This window comes from Notothenia coriiceps, unplaced genomic scaffold, assembly GCF_000735185.1.
Source record: "Notothenia coriiceps isolate Sejong01 unplaced genomic scaffold, NC01 NC01_scaffold00036301, whole genome shotgun sequence".
NCBI classification, from domain to species: Eukaryota; Metazoa; Chordata; class Actinopteri; order Perciformes; family Nototheniidae; genus Notothenia; species Notothenia coriiceps.
This window is the reverse complement of record NW_011369002.1, coordinates 187261-208070: the sequence shown is the minus strand read 5'-3', so window position 1 is coordinate 208070 and position 20810 is coordinate 187261. Positions and strand designations below refer to the sequence as shown.

Genomic DNA, 20810 nt, shown 5'->3' with positions numbered 1-20810 from the left:
CAATGGCGGTACCTCTGGACAGCAGTCAGATCAGCAGTCTTCCCCATACTTGTGATTTTACGTTTACTGAACCAAGCTGAGTGTTTTTCAAAGGCTCAGGAAACCCTTGACAGGTGTTTCGAGTTAATTAGACGATTCAAGTGATTCGTTGAACACCCTACTAGTATACTTTTTCATAGATATTCTAATTTTTTGAGATAGGATTTTTGAGTTTTCTTAAGCTGTATGCCATAATCAGCAATATTAAAATAATAAAAGGCTTGCAATATTTCAGTTGATTTGTAATGAATCCAGAATGTATGACATTTTTGTTTTTTTAATTGCATTACAGAAAATAAAGAACTTTATCACAATATTCTAATTTTCTGAGACAGTCCTGTATAGTCCTGAAACATTTATTCTCATAGTAAAAATGTAAATGAGAACATTTCAGTTGAAGAATAAGTGTAAAAAATATGCAGCTTTTTGTTTATTCTAGAGATTAGATGGTGTTTGGTCATGCTTGTGTGTTTACACGGTGAGCGTCGGCTGTCAAGCATAGAGACATAGAATCAAAGACGATTAGCATGACGAAAAAATCTCCTCAACAAGTCTCACAGTCTCATTTCAACGCTCTAATGAGATGCAGATCATCGCGCGCGACATTCGCAACTGCAGAATGTGCTGTAATCCGACAACAGAGAGATCCATCAGCGCCAAGGCTGACAGACAAACACGGCAGGCGGGAACAGGCAGCGGGAAAAAACAGCAAGGGTGTGACAGTAAAACCAAATCCTGATGCCTGAGACAGAGTCGAAACTCGGCATAATAAACTGAAGCATACTTTGAGATTAAACTCAGCGAGACAGGATGGCAAAATACTGTGCGTCGAGAGAAAAAAGAGGACATTGATAGGCAGCGAGACAGACCACAATGACACTAGAGAATCAAATATATAATGACAAAAGGGTGTTTATAGGAGTAAAATAATAGGAGACAACCAACGAGATCTAAGACTACGAGTGTGAGAAAGGAGAGATGAAGAGGATGAAAATAGGAGAGTTCGGCCTCTGGAGAAGTGAGTGACAGTAAATTCCTGAACGCATACAGATAAAGAGAATCCTCCCCTAAAGCCAGGGGACGTGTTAGTGTGTGTAAGTCTGTGCCGCATGCTGATGTATTACCTTGCATTTCTGCCCTGATAACTAAACTTTGCTGGACAGGTTGACAACAATAAAAAAGGTCAGGGGATTAACCTCCATGTGTGGCCGTGACGACAGTTAAAGCCTGTGCCTGTGTGTGTTTTCCATTCTTTCACCTTCCAGACAGGTGAGATGCTTTCAAGAGGATTGAGGAAAGGTTCAATGGAAATGAATTAAATCGAGCTTTTTTTTAATTCCATGAAATCCAGCAATCTAAAACCAGATTATCCCGTTCACATTCGGTGTGTTCGTGGGTGACTTCAAACTTCTGAGCCAACTCGTAATAAGACTCTGTCATTCAGTTGTTGAGTTAACGTTTTAAAGTAATTATGGAAGCAGTTTGAAATGGACTCATTTATTTCTTTTTTCAGTGACTGATTTCTTTCATCTATCGGAAAAAGAGGGTCCGCATGCTTATAAATAATTTGCTACGCTTATCATTCAAGCAGAGAAGAGGGCGGCATGAGGAGGTCATGTCATCTGAAGTGTTGCCACTGCTTTCATGGGTGGGAAAAGCACTTTTAAAGAGAGGAGAAAAAAGTCACAGTGACATTACAGATCAACAGCAAGGCATCATGCACAACTAAACTGGAAATAAAGTGCCCTTGCAGCGTAGTATGCGGCGATCCACCGACAAGTGAGTGACATTTTATGCAAAGTGTTTTTTTATATTCAACACATATTTGCAAGCCCAACAAATGTATATACCGTGTGCCGCGTGAAAGGTGGAAACAAATAGGGATACAGGAGCTGCAGGGGATCTTTTAAGGGGATGTATTGTAACTCTAGTTAAAGCAGTGGTATGCCGGGGTTGCTCACGTGCGAGGAGGGGTGAAGGGGGATGAAAGGAATCTATTGTAGGAGTCAACCTCGTTTGCAGTGGGAGAAGAAACGTACAGGAAGAATTGCCAGGATGAGCAGAGGTCGAGAAGAGGCACGCTGATCTTATTCAGCAGGTACTTCGTTCTCAGAAAACATCTTTCTGTGTGAGAATACATAAAGCATCTCTTCCATTGTAACTATGAAAAAGAGAATTCAGTTCTAAAATATACCTCTAGCTGTATAAGTAGCAGTCTTATTGCCCTTTAAATAGATATCTCAACATTTGGACAAACATAACTAAAGCTACCTGTAATACTAGAGGGTAGTGTGAAAATGTTTGTTTATGTCGTTTTTATGAACTGATTCTCTGAGGAACTAAACAATTACATCTGCAAAGTCCGTTCATTTCGAACAATCAATGGCCACCTTTTTGTGATAACTATTGGGATGATTGATCGTTTGTTGAATTTGTTTATTTACTAGTAAAACATATCAAACATTCTCCAGTTCCAGCTTTTCGAATCAAATTATTTACTTTCTTTCTTTGTTTTATTTGTTTAAGAACACAATTTTGACATTGTCAGATCTACCAACAGTAAATATTAGGATGAAGAGCAGGCCTCACTTAATTAAGTATTTTTTTATCAAAATTGTTCATATGTTCCTCATTCTAATCAGGTTGACTTCTGACATTTTCTCTGTGATCTGAACATCCCACGGTCGAAGAGTAGTCTTGGAAACAAGCCACGTTGCAGTCCATTACAGCTAACTATTGTGATGTCGGAGAGCCTTAACCTGTGACAGAAGGAGCTTCCTGCCTTAGATGGGCTTGTAATTGGGCCATGTAATTACCAGTGGCTGCCTTGGAGCTCTGCCCAGCTCAGACGCCCCAGGCTCTCATTACCCACAATGCTGGCTGGGCTCTTAAATATCAAACACCTCTTTGTGCTGGAGGCATGACCGCCCCTTAGCCTACGGCTTCCCCTCAGAGCTCTGCTGTGCATGCATGTGTGGGATTGTTTGCGTGAGTGTGTTCCAGCATACATCTGGCTTTAACACATCTTTATCATATGTATTTATATATATAGATGCGACAGGCTGCTTCACCTGTGGTGTCTCACGGAGAGATACCGCAGGTCCTTCCTTCCTGCAGTGGTCAGACTGACAACCACCACAGCCCCTGGTAGACCCTCCCCCCCACACACACATACACACACAATACAGACTATTGAGATCTTGTGCAATAAAAAGGCAATGTGCAATATTGAGACTTTTCTGAAATACTGAGCAATATGTGGATTTCTTTACACATTTGTATAATGTCCCTTACCTTACTTTACATATGTCAAAAAGTTCTGAAGTTGCTCATCATTTTTAGCCATGCATGGATGTGTACTTACCTACTTATTTGTCTTTATTTTTATTCTAGAATAACTAATTTGTGCTTTTCTTCTATATATTAATATATTCTGTATCATTGCATACCTTTGCTGTAACAATGTAAATGTGCCCACTGTGGGACTAATAAAGGATTTCTGATTCCGATTCTGATGAACCTGCTTACATGAATTTAAGTGTAACATATAATGCTCACTTCCAGTCAAAGGCTTGTAGACACAGAAGGGTCCATTTACACTTAGAGCACTTTGCTGTATGTGCTGCTGTGATTCACAACATCTGCATTTTAATCAAATGTTAATGATGTGTTGTTTAAACCTTCCTTTGCAAATTCTATAATCTAAATCTTTAAAACCGACTCTCCTGCGAGAAAAATAAGTCCAAGTGGATCCACTATTCTGTTCGCATTGATTGACTCATGTACTTCAGTGTTCATTTAAAAAGCTGTGGGTCTTTTTTATTTAAGCAAAGAGCAGAGGAAATAGAAGGAAAAAAAGAACTTTACGGAAGCATAGGCAATCAATTAGTCAATGTTTCTCCTTTCAAGTGCATAACTGAGCGGGAGTTCTTCTACGATTAGCATTTTCCCCTAAGTGCATAATCATCACAGAAGGAACAATTTGTCTAAACCTTATTCACAAAACCATTAGTTCACTTACACGTTGGACCTATACATGTAAAAAGAGAAAAATAGTTCTTGTGCAATACGGAGAGAACATTTGATTTTGGGTTGTCGCACTACTCAATTATTGAGTAAGGCAGAAGCCGATACAATCTAAGCCCATAAGTTGATGATTATTCGACCTTAACCACAATGTGAAGGTTCTATATAAAGATTAATTGTGCTTATTCTATTCTTTTAAAATGAAATCTAGACATTCCCGGTCTGGTTGCTGATTGCCTAATTGTTTGTCGTCTGAGTAAATCGACTGTAATTTCATGCAAATTGCAAAAGGGAACATATAGAACAAAATGTATAGAATTTAAAGAGGCCTTTTTATAGGCATAAATCAGGAAGTGAATCACGGACATTATGCAACTCAAATTAGCACGTTGGTATTTGTTTTCCTTACTGAAAGTGCTCATTGCACTACTGTATGTTAGAGTTGTCCTAACCCTCTGTAGACAAATTGTTGAAATACTATTTGAAGGTAGAGTTTGGTCTGATCAACAAAACACTTCCTTTCCAAATCTTTAATATTTTACTAAATGTTTTTGGAGAAATCAGCCTTTCCAGTAACGCTACTCAACATATTGTTCAGCCATGTTTACAAATGACACCGGCAGTCGTGTTAAATCATGAAACAGTGAGTGATGTGTGTAAATCTTGACACCTAAAAAAAATGCTTTCCTATCTTTGATCTTTAATAAACCTGTGAGCCTCATCAGTTCTTCAGTTATATTATATGATGCAGCATCATGTGCAGAGCAACGTTACAGACAATGGGCTTCTGTCGCTCTAAGATTTGTGAAAGATTGATTTTGTGACCCCCAACTGCACTGATGCTCTGAATTGTAGATCACTTTATAAGTAAAATGTGAATGAAAGGAAGTCGGTGCAAATATCAGTCAACTTGTGAATCTGAAGCTGATAGAAAAGGCTTCATTGGTCCAGTGATTACTCATAAAAAAACATTATGAATACAAAATATTCTTTACTGAACTGTTGGAAAAATTCCAGGAACCAATTATAAAATTGGACTCATTAAAAGTTGTTATTTAATTGTGAAAGTGAGATTCTCTGAACCGTGATAATAAGTGTCTACACTCGGAGAGAAGAGGAGAAATAAAGAGTCACCTGAAGAGAGGAGTCTAAAGGTTAGAGAGACCTCACCATATGAAAAACATGACAGGTTTAAACACCTGAGCCAGTTTGCACCTTTCAACATTTTGTTAAAATGTTATTTGGCAAAAAATTCCGGACCTTTCTGCTCCTACCATGTAAAGTCTCAGTGCAGAAGCAAAGTGGGTGAATTCAAATGAAAAATAATTGTAAAATCTTACCGTCATCCTCAACGGAGAACTGGAAGACATCAGATGTGACATTTTCTTCATTCCGTAAGACATAGCAGATCTTCAGGTCATCAATATCAGCTGTAACAGGAAAGTGACTTTAGTTTTTTGGAGTGTCAGGTTATAAAACAGGTTATAAAGCAGTGACCGGACAAAGAAGAACAACAAACAAACAAGAAGGGAAATGACAAGCAAACAAAAAAAATGTTTTGATGTAAATAATGACATGCAAACGAAGGTCAGCGTATTTAGCATTTTAAACTGGAAGCTACACTATGTCACTGACAGATGATACAAAGTGTAACCTTGCCCAAACTTAAAGCAAAGTCCAAATTATAAATTGTATATCCAAGTGCCCTTGTCAAGATAACAAATATGTATATATGAAACAATTTGCATTTTAAGATTAAAAATAAAACTTTCATGTGAAGTGTCACGCTGGCTACACAGAAATAGCCTCAAACACACTTTGAAGTTGAATTATTGCTTTGTGGCTTGTTCAAATACTCGCTCTGTCAAATAATTGTTCAAAAGATGGAAGCTGTCCCGCTTCAGCAGCACACCAGCTACAGTAACAGCAGGTTTCTAGTATCAGACTGATTATGTTCCTTATCAGCACTCAGCATGAACAATTCTCCAACAGAGAAAGCATTCTGAAAGTCATGCATCTGTAACCCAGGACGATAAGGCCGCAACCTCAAACGTGAGACAGCTCGAGCTAAACCAACAGAAAACGATTAAATCCTGAACCTGCCAGCTCTCTGTCAACAGCGGCGGAAAAACCAGGTGACAGTGGATGTTTAATGACAGATCTGGGTAAGAATGTTAAAAGCAGGATTGCAGCAGGCCCCTCCACTTCCACAGCTGCTTTGTTGGCTTTTCCGAATTACAGGGTTACTCTCTGACTCCTTTTTCTCCAACATTCTTCAGAAACGTCTATTATAGTGCTGAAAAATCATCTAGACTGTGAAAGGGCTTGGCCTCTGCGAACAACCGTCTTCAATAATATATTTCAGAGGGAGGAGGTTCATAAAAGTATAAACCCCTGACTCCTTGCTGGGGCGCATCTTAAACCTCTTAGGTGGCTTCCTGTCAAAGCTGCCTCTCCTTATTCCCTTCTGTAAAATGGATAACTATTTTCCGTGTATGCATTATGTTGTTTTCAATGTCATCGCACTGTGGGGGCGGCAAGAAAAGGGTATTCTGTTGAGTTTTGTGACACAGCCTTGAACCTTAGGACCTTGCAAATGTGAAGTCAACACTGTGAACCGGGGCCACATTGTTCATCAAATATTTAAAGAGAAAGCCTCATGGGACGTGCCCTGGAAATAGGAAGAGTAAATAAAGAGCGAGGGATTGTCTCTTTCACCTGACTGATTCCTCTGACGAGCCTGTTTGCTCTCTCGCACTCACTCTCTCACGCCCCTTGCCTCATTCTTTATTTCTCTCATGCCACCTACACCTCCCCCTTCCCCTCTTTCCTCCTGCCTCCTTTGCTCTCCCATCCACTTTACTTGCTCTCTCTGCCCCCTCTTCTGCCCTTTTGCTCCTCGTTCTCGCCGAACTCTTTGTCTCATGGGTGCCCTTCGTTTTTAAAGACTGCAGCCGTACATTGGTTTGCAGAATGGTCCATCCCCAAAAGACTCAAGAGGTCTTTTTTCACTCTGTGTTTTCAGCCCCCGTCTGTGCTTATGCCAAGCTTTGATACAAGCAGGTGGATTTTCTTATTCGTTTGTATGATTGCCTCAGCGTGAGCCACTGCAATGATTGCATCGCTTTAAACCTCAATCAGCGGCATTGTTGTCTTGATTCCGTCAGCATTATCAATAAACAGACATGCAGATGAAGGTTTTCAAATTCATAGTTAAGGTGGCATATCGCTGAATATGAATGTATGTTGGTGGTGCACGGAAATCAATTTGGTCGAGAGGTTTCAGGTTTATATGAATATTTAAGTTTCACCAACTGCTATAAGTGATTTCAAACTTGAACTGACCTGGTCAAACGATGAGACTGTGTTGAAACTCAAATGTCATCCTGTCACTAAAAGATATGCTCTGACCTTTTCACATGATCTTCTACTTCTGTCCTGCTTCATTTAACAAACCACTGTAGAGAACATCAGATGTGAACATTTCCCCACAGAGACAGAAATAATAAATTATTCATCTCTAACCGTCTACAAGACATTTTTGCGAAACATCAGCCTCTAACTTTGCTAATTATGATTTGATGAGGAAGGCACATCTAAATCAGGCCCTCAAATTAACTATTGAATCCCAAGCCTGCACTTGTCATACATATGAATAATTATTACACCATAAATTAAAAATATTTGGTAGGCAGTGTGAAGCATTCATCGAAACGTACATGATTTTTGTGTGAAGTATTTCTTACTGAAGTTTAATATCACGTGAGTATCACTTCACTTTAGGGGAATATAATTATTGGATTGAAATTCAAATAAGTTAAATAAGCACTCTTATGATACTCAAAAGAATGAAAGATGTTTGAGTTGGAAAAGGCCTTTTTTAAATGTCAAAATTACATAAATGCTATTTCATATTCGTTTTGAGAGAGGAATAACCTTTAAGGTAATTCTGTTCTGTTTACCAGAACTTACAATTACATTTGAAAATCTAATTTATATGACGAACATCACTCATGCACAGTACTAAAACTTGTAATTGGATTATGCAATCCACATGCAATATTCATGCAAAGGTTGTACTTTATAATACTGGTGGGTGTTTGTTTACCTTGACTAAATGTGTTGATGGAGTTGTTCCCTTGTCCCAGGTTAATGATGTATCCATGTTTGGGCTGCGTGGTGACGTGGAACACCAGGGAGGCGGGGGTGCTGTCTCTGTCCTCTGATCTCAGTACTTTGGAGCTGAGGGGGAAACCCAGGTGACCAATGGACAAAATCTTCAAAGTGGGGGCACCTTTATTCACCACGATCTGGGGGACGCCGTTGTCGATGGCCACAATGGTGATTTTCATGGTTTGAGGGTGCCGAGTCTCGAACACAGTGTCGGGGAAAATGTAAAAGTCTGTGTGTGTGCCATCGGTGATTGTAAACGAGAAGGAGTCCTCTGAGGATTCAGTTCCGTCATGTTTGTAGCTGATGAGGTTTTCATTGAGGTCTTGTTTGGTGAAGCCGGTGACGGGTGTGGACTTGTTGTAGAGGAGTTTGCCATGAACAGGCAGCTGGGTGACGGTGAATCTCAGCAGCTTCTCAGATGTGTCTTGGTCCTCAGCTGTGAGCTCGAATGGTGTAATCAGCTTAATTTGCCCTTCTGTGACAACTAAATTATTAACTGTCACAACAGGTTTCTTATTATCAACATCCACGATAGAGACTCTGAATGTTCTGAAAATAGGGTTGAAGCCATCAGTCACTTCAAATTCAAAACTGTCCATTTTCACCTCATCATCTGACGTGTGGATGTAGTAAACCTTACTGCCAGCCAGCTGGAGCTGAGTGAAAGATGCAATGGGCATCCCAGGAGTATCTGTACACTCCAGGTGGCCTCTGACGGGGGCCCTTGTGACGGTGAAGACTAAGTTCTCATCGGGGCTGTTGAGGTCAGTGGTGCTGAGTAGATCTGTGGTCAAAGTCACTCTGCCACCTTCTCTCAGAGACACGCCTTTACTGACCACATCAGGGAACACCATGTCGATGCTCCCCACAGTGATGTAGAAGTAACGATCAATAAGTGGGTTAATTCCATCTGTGACATCAAACTTAAGCAAGTCTCGAATGCCTTCCTGACCATTGTGTGTGTAGAGAATAAGCCCTGCGTCGAGTTCAGCTTGTGTGAAATTCATGCCAAGCGTGATGTTCTCCAGAGACCCAGATGGGATTTTCCTCTGCAGGAGGCCCTGCCCAGGCCCAAACCTGATGATGAATGTGAGAGTACTGTCGTATGAATCTAAATCGGTTGCTTTGAGCACTTTGCTGTTGATCTCTTTGGCCTCCCCGATTTCAACCTCCAGGCCGTCGTTGATAAGCATTCTGGGGGTCTCGTCATCCACAGCAATTATCATTACCGTGGCTGTCTTCTGCACGGAGTACTTTCCATCAGTCAGAGTGATATCAAAGCTGTCCTCTGTTGTCTCTGAGTCATCGTGCTCATAAATAATACTTGACGCCTCCCTAATCTGCTCTAAAGTGAAATTAGTCACCAAAACTGACCCTGTTGACAGCTGGTTTAAAATGGCACCATGTTTGGGAGGTTTGGAAATGATGAAGACCAGCTCCTCGGGTGGAATATCCACATCGGCCCCATTCAGAATCGGAGTGTCGATGACAATGTTCATGCCCTCCATCACAACTATCTCCCTCAAATAAATCTCAGGCTTTTCATCATTTGCAGGGATGATGACAATTGGTAAGAAATGGTTCTCTGAGAAATTGATGCCATCAGAGCACCTAAATGTGAATCTGTCTTCCACTGGCTCTACGCCTTTGTGAATGCTCTGCACAAAGTAGATATTCCTCTCCCTGATGTCTCTGATTGTAAAAGCACTGATAGCCGTTCCTGACCTGGACTTTTCAGAGCCTGGAGCGGGTGAAATATTTTCCACATAGCCGACAGTAGGCTGGACAATGATGGTGCAAAGGATATCATCCGTTGGAGTGTCATTATCATCAGCGTTCAAGTGCTCAGGGCCTATAGCATATTTCTCCCCTTCAATGACACTGAATTGAATTCCGACTCCGACCTCAGGGGCTTGGCTGTCAACGGGAAGGATAGTGACTCGGACCTGAACTCCGTTGACCTTATTGCCACCCACTGTCCAATCATCAGACATGTCTGTGAGAGTCAAATTAAAGCCATCCAGCTGAGAGGAGAGACCTACTTCACCACTGGTGTGTGCATACACAACCACACCATTAATAATATCAGCTTGTGTAAACCTACTGGCAGGCACTCCTTTAACCAATATTTCACCCATAATTGGAGGATCTTCCACAATAAAGGTCAGCTGGAGGTCATCTGTGTCATCATCACGGCCTTGAATTACATTAGTTGTGATTTCTGTGGCTCCGTTTTCCAGCACATCTATATGAGAGCCAATTGTTCCCGCAGGCAGGCTGATGCTGGGAGTTTCATCATCGACAGGCCTTACGTTAACTTTGACCGTCACGGTTACAACATGAAACCCATCACTGACATCCAGCTGAAATTCATCGCTCGTCGTCTCCTCCCCGCCATGAATGTATGATATCTTCCCCTCTGAGATATCTTCAAGTCTGAAAAGCTCTTTTTTCTCTAGGTCAGTGAATGCAACCTGTACTTGGCCGTGTTTAGGGGGCTGGCTAAGAGTAAAGGTGATGTCTTTGCTGTCTGTGTCGAGGTCTGTGGTGTCCAGCTCTGCAATACTGATGATGTGAATACCACGTTCAGACACAGTAAAGCCTGTGTTTGTAATCTCTGGGGGTTTGTTGTTTACGGGCTGGAGGTAGATAGTGAAAGTTCCTTCTACGCTGTTCCCAGCCGTGTCTTCAACAGTGTAACGAAACTGTACAACGTGGGCTGTTATTCCAAGCTCAATATCAGGGGGGCCGTATGAAATCTTATGATGATTAATTTGGGCTTGTGTGAACTCAGTAACTTCAGTGTCAGGGCTGTCCGTCAGAACCAAAGAACCGAACACAACTGGGTTATTTTCATCTGTATCTACTGGGGGCTGGATAACTGTATATTTGAGGTCACGATCCTCAGAGTCCAAATCGGTGTAGCGCAGAACATCTTTGTTGAAATGAGTGATCTTGTACTCCTGTACGGTCATCTGCAGTGTGGTGCCAGGGAACAGCTCAGGGGGGACGTCATCTATGGGTAAAACCCGGATTATAAATACACTCTCCCCTGACTCATTAGGGGGGTCATTGTCATCCTGAACTTTAAACACAAACTGATCCATAACGGTGTATGTGTTGTGAGGGCCAGTGTGCTTGTAAAACAACTTCCCATCAGTGATATCTTTCTGAAGCCACTCTGGCACCTCTTTCTCATACACTTCATCCTCTGCATTAAATTTCCAAGAGGAGGGGTCCTCTGGGGCATCTGACTGCCTTAAGAGCACTGTGCCAATAGTAGAAAAGGGAGGGACAATAGTGAATTTAATAGTTGAGTCCTCAGAGTCAATATCTGCAGCGCTGAGCATGAGGGGAGAAATAGGCATCATCTGGTTTTTGAATAGCACCACGCCGGTGTTGGCATTTATAATAGGTGGCTCGTCATCAGTGGGAACGATTGTTATGGGGAAAAGGAATTCTACTTCGTTTTTACCATCTGACATCTTAAAGACTATGTTGTCACTGTATGTGTCGCTCCCATCGTGCTGGTAAACAACGACCCCTGTTGTAAGGTCAGCAGGTGTGAACAGCTGCCTCTGAGAGCCCAGCACCATGAGGTCCCCGTGCCGTAGCCCATCCACCACTGTGATGGTGACAGTGTCCAGGTTGTCTTCATCGCTGATCTCCAAGTTGTGGGCATTGAAGAGAGGACGAGACTGCCCCTCGTACAGCAGCTGACCAGTGTTACGTGTCACAACAGGCGCTAAGGAGTTCATCGGCTTCACAACTATCATAAAAGCAAAGGGGTCAGAGATGGCCCCGTCTGTGTCTACCACCTCAAACTCAAGCTGGAAAATCCTCTCAGTGTCTGAGTCCAGGGAGGGGGGCTTGTAAGCTATTTTCAGATCACGCAAGTCTCTCTGGTAAAAAGATGTGATGGGAAGATTTCTGTCATCAGTGCTGACTATGTAGCCCTCCTCATAGGATAAGGGAGATGTGATGTTGAAAATAAGCTCATCTGGGTCTGACTCTGCATCTTCAGCAGCGAGCATATCAGGGGTGAGGGCGGTCATAACAAACTGGCTGATCTCCATCATCATCATGGACACAAAGCTGGGTTTGGGGGGAGTGTTTTCTTCTCCCTCTTTAATGCGAATCATAAGGTGGAAATACTCCTGTTTCACCAAGTTGCCTTCCTTATCGTGCAGCTCTACAACCATGGGAACATAATCTCTGTTAGGGGATTTGCGGTCAAACGTGTGCTCATATCGGATGTCAGCTTGAGTGAATTCATCACAGTCCATCATTTTAGAAAGTTTCCCCCCATCAATCAGCTTCCCATATCTAGGCAGAGCGCTGCCACTTGACAGGGACGTCACTTCACATTTATGAGAGTCTCTGTCATAAGTAAACTCTAAAATCTTTTTATCAATGGGATTGCTGATCGCTTTGAGGTTATCAACAGTAAGAGGCATGTTTTTGGTGAGTAACTCTAGCTGCGTAAAAACTACTTCCACCTCCATCATGAACGGGATAATAACGGTTTCGGTTTGCGCATCATACCTGAGCTGCAGCCTCACTCTGTCTTTAGCCGGACTTCTCGACCCGTAGTGGGAGTATGTCACCTCATTGGGACCGAAATCACACGGAAACTTTTTGGGTGAGAGATGTCCCGGTCTCTGTGAGAGTGGGTCGTTATCCAGGACGGTGATGCTGCAGCGGTCTCCCGGCTGCGTCTGAATCACCAGATCATTGATGGGATCAATGAAGATCGATCTCCCGAAAGGCACACGTATTCCGTTGTTCGCTACTAAGATTGCATCTTCTGACAGTTCAGATCTCAGAGCGTAAAATAATCCCGAGCTGTCGGGCTCCGCGAAAACAAGTCCAGTTACTGAAAAGCACAGAAGAAGTCTGTGGAACATCATCGTGGCGAAGGATGAGATCCAAAACATCCGAAAACAGTCGCTTTGCAAAGGTGATGTTAAGGACGTCCAGGTCTATTTTTACTGGAAAAAGGTAAAAATCCCCGAAGTGTCGGGAGTCAGCTGGATGCCTACACGGATACTCCCGTGCATCTATCCGTCCGGACCCTCGACATGCTCCGCGAGAATAGCGCACAGGAGTTTTAACTTCAGACACTTGAGAGCCTGCGTAAGGGAGCTGCCGCCCACCTCTGCGCATATTGGAGGATTTTGAAGGCTTGTTACCTCAGCTCCTTCGTCAATGGGCAGTACAGCTGTCATTCACATGGTGTGTGGTGCCTAGGAGATGGGCTGAATTTCACAGATTCATGACATTACTAAATTGCTCCCATTAGGACTAATCTGCAAGATATACTGTAGAGGTGTTTAAAGACAATATTACCCTGAAGACAAATTGCATATTATTTAGTATTGCATGAGTGCTCAGATCATATAATTATGTCATCTGTGGACATTCAGACACACTGATGAAATTCAGACAAATTGTGACTTGGGGGCCTGCAGATGTTGTCAATTGTTTCATGCTACAGTATGTAAGAAAAAGAAAGTGTAAAACTCCACTAACTTTATGTCTTTGCATATGGCTTATATATGGATTACATGTAATAATTAGGAGACAAGGAAGGCTTTATTGCCTAAATAAAGGGAAGTTGTCATTAGTGTGCTCATTGTTGGCTAATGAGTCTTCTCTAATGTCCCTCATCAGTTATTCTATCTCCACATTTCCTGCTAAAGGCTTATGTGTTAATAATTGATAGAAGTGAAAGTCTAGGTTGTTAAATTCCTATTTGTGCTGTCATTCATCCATCTGTTTAATTTGATGTTTAGCTTTTTGCAAACTAGCAATTGAATGTGGTTCTCTGGACCTTCCCTTGTGTAAAAGCAAAAAGTCTACTCTCTTTGCAGTCAGCTAGAGAAAGAGTGACCCTGTTCTTGTCAGGGTCGATCAGTAAACTATGATGCAAAAAATAAATAAAATACTGCCACAAACAGAAGCGCTGGGATGTGAAAAATACATTTGGCTGACAGGGTCCAAACATGCTGCAAACTGCTTCTCGAGACAGGAGAAAATCTATCAGGCTAGTCCTTGGTGGTCCTCAGGGGAAATTTGTACAGCAAGTTGGAAAGTTGTCAAGGCTAAGCCATTTAAGAATAAACCCGATCCGTTCCATTTGCTCGGTAAACTGGCTTTTTTATGTGATCAATTCTCCCTTGCATTCAAATTGTTGCTGAATGTTTTTGTATTTGATAAAAGGATTTCTGGAGAGAGATCTGCAGTGGCTTGAGCAACTTTTGTAGTCAATAAAAAGCATGGCTACCATTTATCAATTATAAAGTGAGTTTATTTAGCAGTTTGTGCAAATCACTGAACTTTTTAGTTCATAAAAAAGTTCAAGGCACATTTTATACATTTGCCCAAACCCTATTGAAGGATTTTGCAAACCCCAGCAAACTGGTAATAAGGTTCAAATATGTATAATTGAAATCGTCCACACTGTTCTTAAACCTGCCAGCCTTGAGTCTTTAAAATCCCCACACAGCCTGAACCTTGAAGTACTGCTTGTGACTGCATTTTGTTCTCAACACCACCCACGTTTAAAATGCCAGGTGATTAGAGGGTTCCCAGTGCCTTGTTATTTTGAAGTAGTTCAAGTACCTGGCACCCCCGGCTTTTCCAGCTGTCATACATATGTGCCAAAACATTCTTGTTATGACTTTACAGTACATGAGATTAACGATTCAGATACATGCGTGTTAGATCTGCACTGCGAGAAGTGATGTTGGCTGATTAAACTGGATGCTGAAGTCGGATGGCAGACAGAGGGAGTGATGAGGAACAAAGGATGGATGTAAAGATCATTATTAGGTCAACAAAATGATAGACTAGTGAACATTTTCACCTGGAACTTGAAGCTCCAAACTTAGTTTCCCACAAAACATTTTTTCCATTATGATGTCATGATGAGCACCTGTTTATTCCTATTATTTTGACTCCCTGATGTGTCTGTTCCAACCTGAATGATTTGCACTTTAACTTTGGCTTTGGCAGTCAATCTCTATCACACGCCAAGCTCGCTGGGACTTTTCCAAAGTCCAGCCTCAGATTTATGACATATTCATAAGGTAAAGATGTAGGGTGCCTACCGCCCAGCAGCTGCTCTGCTGTGATAAGGCCACACATGGAGATTCAGGGTATTGAGCATATGAGTATGAGAAGGATTCAAAAATGTTCAGGCAATTAGGCAGTATGAGGGTTAGGCACCCATCAGATTGTTGCATTTGCATAACATCTTGGCGTGCATGCCTGAAATGACAAAAACATTCCCATCAGAAGAGCTAATTTATTTGAATAGACATTTTGTGATGAGCTGGACCACAATCATCATAAAAGGCCAAATGAGTATTCAGCAATATAGTGCACATTGTTATTCAGGAAACAGGAGCATGGCAGAGTAGATTCATCTCAATCAATATTTTACGTTTGTATCATTCTTATGGTAAGTTTTGTTGTTTGGCCTGTGAACATAAGTATCTGTAAATTGTTTGTTTTGTTACAAAGCCATCACAAATCGCAAATTACTGCAATGCAGATTCTGAATGCAATGATGAGCACTGTAAATATGTGACTTTTCTCTGTTGAGGAAATTTGTTTGTAGACAAACACCACCCACACACCTCTGTCCCAACAGAATCAAGAAGGAGCTTTAATCTGAGATGCTTTGACAACGCTTTGACAGGGGAAGGATGCAGGATGCTTTTTCTGAGGGAGTGTTCTGCGTCTGATGTGTCTCATAGTTCACATTAAGCTCTGGCAGATGTCCATCAGGGTTCAAGCTAACTGTTCATTGTCACAGGAGAACTCCATGCTTTAAGGGAACATCACAGCTGTTCAAACTTTAAAATAAAAAAACATAACTCCAATGAATAATGTACATTATGCAAATGTGTTTACTCATAATGCAAAAAAAGGAAATGTATGTGCATACACACAGTGACAGATTGAGTGGTGTAATTGTATACTAGGTTATAGTTTATTTCACAAATGTTCTGATATAAATAACACTTTTTTGCTCACTGTATTCTAACAGCTATAGTTGTTTGCTTTGTTTACCTAAAATATGATGTTGTTGTATTGTTTAAACTAACCTGGCCGGTGCAAAGGCGTTATTATAAGCTTTAACTTGACTTGCTATAACATTAAAATGTAGCTTACATATTAATCCAGTAAAGTAATATTACCCTCTGAAGTTTGCCATTTTATCAAAATGAGTACACCTTTTTCTTTAATAATAAAGTATGTTTCACTGAAAGCCTGTACTTTCACTGAAATAACCATTTTGAAAGAAGCTTTTCATTTTTAAAGTCTTTGTATTTTTCTTTTACCATGGCGCTCTCAGTACTTTTACTTAAGTACCGGATCTGAATGCTTTTTCCACCACTTCTTCCTGCATATACATCACACAGCTGTTACTCTCATGCTTTCAACACTGAACATCAATGAAAGGAGCCGGCCTCCTGTCACTCTCCGCTCTGTCCTCAATATCTCCATAACCACACAGAACCAGTTACTTCTTGAGGGAAGCACACACATAAAAGCAAAAGCACTGATTTTACCTCATTGCAGAGGCAACCTGAAATTACTTTTGGTGTGGGTCAGCAAGTGTAATGTGAAGCCCCTCACCACTGCACAAATACATTCACACAAGGAAGTAAATACCGTACAAAGAATCACATCTGGTCGGTCTTTGTTCCTATATTACAGTCGTGAAAAAGTAGGCATTCAGAGGACTCGACTCTTTTCTCCAAACAGGCATCTCAGTGCCGGCGCTGCTCTGTAATCATCAACACAATGACCGTGTGAGTTTACACAAAGTGCCATTCTAGTAAATGTTTACTGGGGAAACGTCTCTCACACTCATTTACATTACAGATGACAGTGCTTCTGTGGGCGTTTGCCTTTCAAGGGGAACAAGGTTGCTATTTTGATTTGGAGGGGAATTGGGTAAATATCAGTTGTATCTGAATATTTTTCATATAATAGTGTGAGAAAAGGTATTTCCTTTAATGGACCACTTTTCCCATTTCTGGCTTTTGAAAAGCACTCTGCTTTGAATCTCTTTCAGGTCTACAAGCTGTACTTTAGCTAAACCTTGTGCTTCCCAGACATAGCTGAGACCTTTCCCTTTGCTTTTAATTTAAATGCAGAGCAGCCTCTATGCTGAACCTTTTGCCATTAAGGACATGTTTACAGCTTGTGCCTGAAACTTTATCAGGCTGTTTGGATTTGAGACACGTCCATCATGGAACATTTTCTCTCTATTTCAAGTGATTTCACAGAGGTGATGAGTCTAATAAGGAACAAGTCTGCCACACTCCATCACACGTCAGACAAAGCACTCAGCCTTCAGCCTTGCAGGCAGTGTCAATTTGCTGCCGTTATTGTCAGCTATGGTGGCTGGTTGGAGGTGAACATTTGTTACAGTACTCATACAGCCTTTTCACGTTATTGTGAAATATGGAGAAAGATGAAGAAGAGGAGATGATGATGAGGAGAGAAAGAGAATAGAATAAAAGGCCCACAGAGAAGAAGATATTAAGCTGTTTATGTTCCTGAGACCAAGTATTACTGTGGAAAAAGAGAAGAAAATTAATCACGACGCAGTTGATGCAACTAAGGCTCCATAAATGCTATAGGAGTATCTTGTAGAATAACTGCTGTCTACGGCATAACAAAAATAGTTCAGCAATTTGAGAAAAAGAAAAGAAACAACTCCATCACTCTGAATTTGAATAATGCAAATCAATCAAATGCAGTCATGATTTCCATCTGAACTATAAGGGACAGAAATATGTTATTACTTTTTTATAGGCTACTGCTCTCTGGTGGTGAAGAGCGGCAGCAGCATTCCAGGATCCAACTGGTAAGTCAAGCGCTAAAGGTTATCAGATGGTGACATACATCAATTTGTTTTGACAACCAAGTGTAAAACACGGATTCAACATCAGAACTAAATCATGTTTTTGGAAAAGCTAGTGTTGTGCAACAGTGATTTATTTCCACAGATTATGAGACGGCTCTTAAAATGTTTGCTGGCTCAAACTGAATGAGACGGTTACCACATGTTTTGCATCTTTTGCATGTAAGTTGTTAAGAAAGATATACTGTGGATGCACCTTAGACAAAAAACATGTTCAAACACTTAGCTCTCTTCAGTGAGAGTCTTCACCTTGACATCTCACATAATACTGTAGGTGTATATCTTCTCACCTTTTTCTTATGTGACAGAAAGAAGACTGCTAATGTTTTTATCTTATCTTATTAAACAGACTCACCATTTTGAATTTGCATTGCAAGACATAATACAACTGTTTCAAGAGGCTAAATAAGATGTTAGAGTGAACTGAACTTCATGTGTTAAATCGATGCAGCGCCATAATCCTTTGTATTAATTTATAAATGCTAGAAATGCTTAAAGAGAATGAGCCATGACATGACATTTCTAGGTTACATTTCTAGAAGTATTTGGGGATAGAAAGCATGGCTCCAACAAAAGGAGCACATATTTATTCCCTGGATGATATCCCACAGACATATAGTGCAAAAATACTTAAAGCTGTAGTTTACAGAAGACAGTGTTTAAAGTTAGATCAGATGTTCTGACTTTTGGGGGACTAAACATGTGTAGGCTCTAGGCCACATTATGACGAATGCTTAGAATAACTTTTGGAAGTCGTGTTTAAGGGTACATATATGTTCCTATTATTTGTTGGTAATATTTATTAAATATCCGGCTGATGTTATTAGTTTATTCCATTGCTAATTGTTTGCCATTTAAAAGTTGTTGACACATTTCCATAAAAAACAATAATGTCAGCATGAATAGAGGAATTTTTCATGAATGTACAATCGATCCAACAGTTGTTCAAATATTTCAGTCTTGATGTAAGTGGAAAATGATGGATGTTGCTTAAAAAAGCCACACGGCCAGCATGTCTGAAAACAACAAAGCAAGACAGAGTTGAGAGTTTTAGAGCTCCCTGCACTCAGCTCAGTCTCACTCTCAGCCTGCTGTCGCTGAGACAAAAGCTGCTGCTCTTAGAGTAGAGTGGCTGAGACTTTGCTCTCTCTGTGTGTTGACCAAGCTTCATGGATATACTGTAGCACAAACAAGCTAAAATCAGCCTATGGCTGTTGTGTCCTTAGAACACACTCTCCAAGTGGTTTATTAATACTCCCACAAGCCCTTTAAACACAGTGGTACAGAAAGTTGGTGCAGAGAGAGAGAAGAGATACAAAGAACGAGGGGATTATAAAAGATTAGCTTTAGGACCTTCTCGACAGATTTAGGAGCCCACTTAACTCGAATGAGAAAAACTGTATAGGGTAGGCAACTTTCTAAAAGTTTCATTTGCTGTTGAGACACAGGGCAGATGCTGTGTGTTTACCTATCCAGTAAATAAGTAGGTCAAAGCTCAAGTTAGCACTCCTTTTTAAATGCAAACTGGGATATTGTCGTGGATTATATGACTCCAACTCTAACATTAAGTATTCAATAGGCCAATACTTAAAGAGCAGCAAAGCACATTGTCAAACAAAACATACATTCTGACTTTTATTATTCGAGTATACAGATTATGTACATTGGCATATATCACGCTATAGTTTGACATACAGTATCTGTTATGAACGGAAATGTGTAAAGGTTTGAGCTTTTGAATCCAGGCTTACCAAAGAGAGTCTATGCTGGCCAAGGTGAACAGTTCAATCACCGAAAGAAGTTATGCACTCTTACAAAAGAGGGGTTTGAGATGCAAACATTATTATTCATTTCATATCCAAAGGGTGACATATATAATTCTACAGACTTGAAAAGCTGATCTGACAAACAGTAACGGGTAAGAAGGAGAGAGGCAGAAGGAATTTCCCACAACCTCATCAGACTGTGAGTTGAATAGTCATCTTTTGGATATCAAGGAGCCTAAATGGATCATTTTGCATGTGTAGGGGCCTTTTTTCCACAAGATGTGTAATTATTGTTGACTCACATCAGCCTCATACTAATTCTCATTTGAGATAAGAACCACATATCAAAGGTAAAATTATGATTTACATCTAAATATGGATTGTAAAGTGCCTTTGAATTCAAGATAACTAGAAGGGGAAAGAGAACAGCATCTCTTTAAAAATACAGTACGTATCACATAGAAATATACAATCTGGGTTTTGGTGTATTTTAATACTTGATAAAAAAAAAACTCTAAAGTGTCGCTTTAAAGCCACATTATCTGTCTCACTTTAGCTTGAAGGATATCAGAGGCTCAGATGAAGACTCTTCCTCATGGCAGAGATATGCAGAGTGTTCCCTGCTCGTTGTTGAATTAGAGAAAATTGCAGGATGTCTAAATATCCTGGATGCTCCACCTACATGAATTAGTTAAAATTCAGCAAAGAAAGAAATACAGTAACATGCATCAGACACATGCTCCTCCATGGGGGTGTCATTCAGCTGCCATACTAATTTCAAGACAGAAGGGGGCAGAATTAGATAATTCATCTAATTAAATAATCGTGATGTGAAGCCACACATGGCTTTTGTACATCTA

The 20810-nt window shown here is 40.8% G+C and overlaps 1 protein-coding gene across 1 annotated transcript in view; it reads right to left on the bottom strand.

Annotated features, from left to right (window-relative positions):
• Window positions 1–13148, bottom strand: part of LOC104963487 (FRAS1 related extracellular matrix 2) — a 56561-nt gene extending 43413 nt beyond the window's left edge. The window contains 2 exon segments of the mRNA XM_010792083.1: window positions 5406–5495; window positions 8174–13148. Coding sequence (XP_010790385.1) covers window positions 5406–5495; window positions 8174–13148 — 5065 coding nt within the window.
• Between the last annotated feature and the right edge of the window lie 7662 nt (window positions 13149–20810).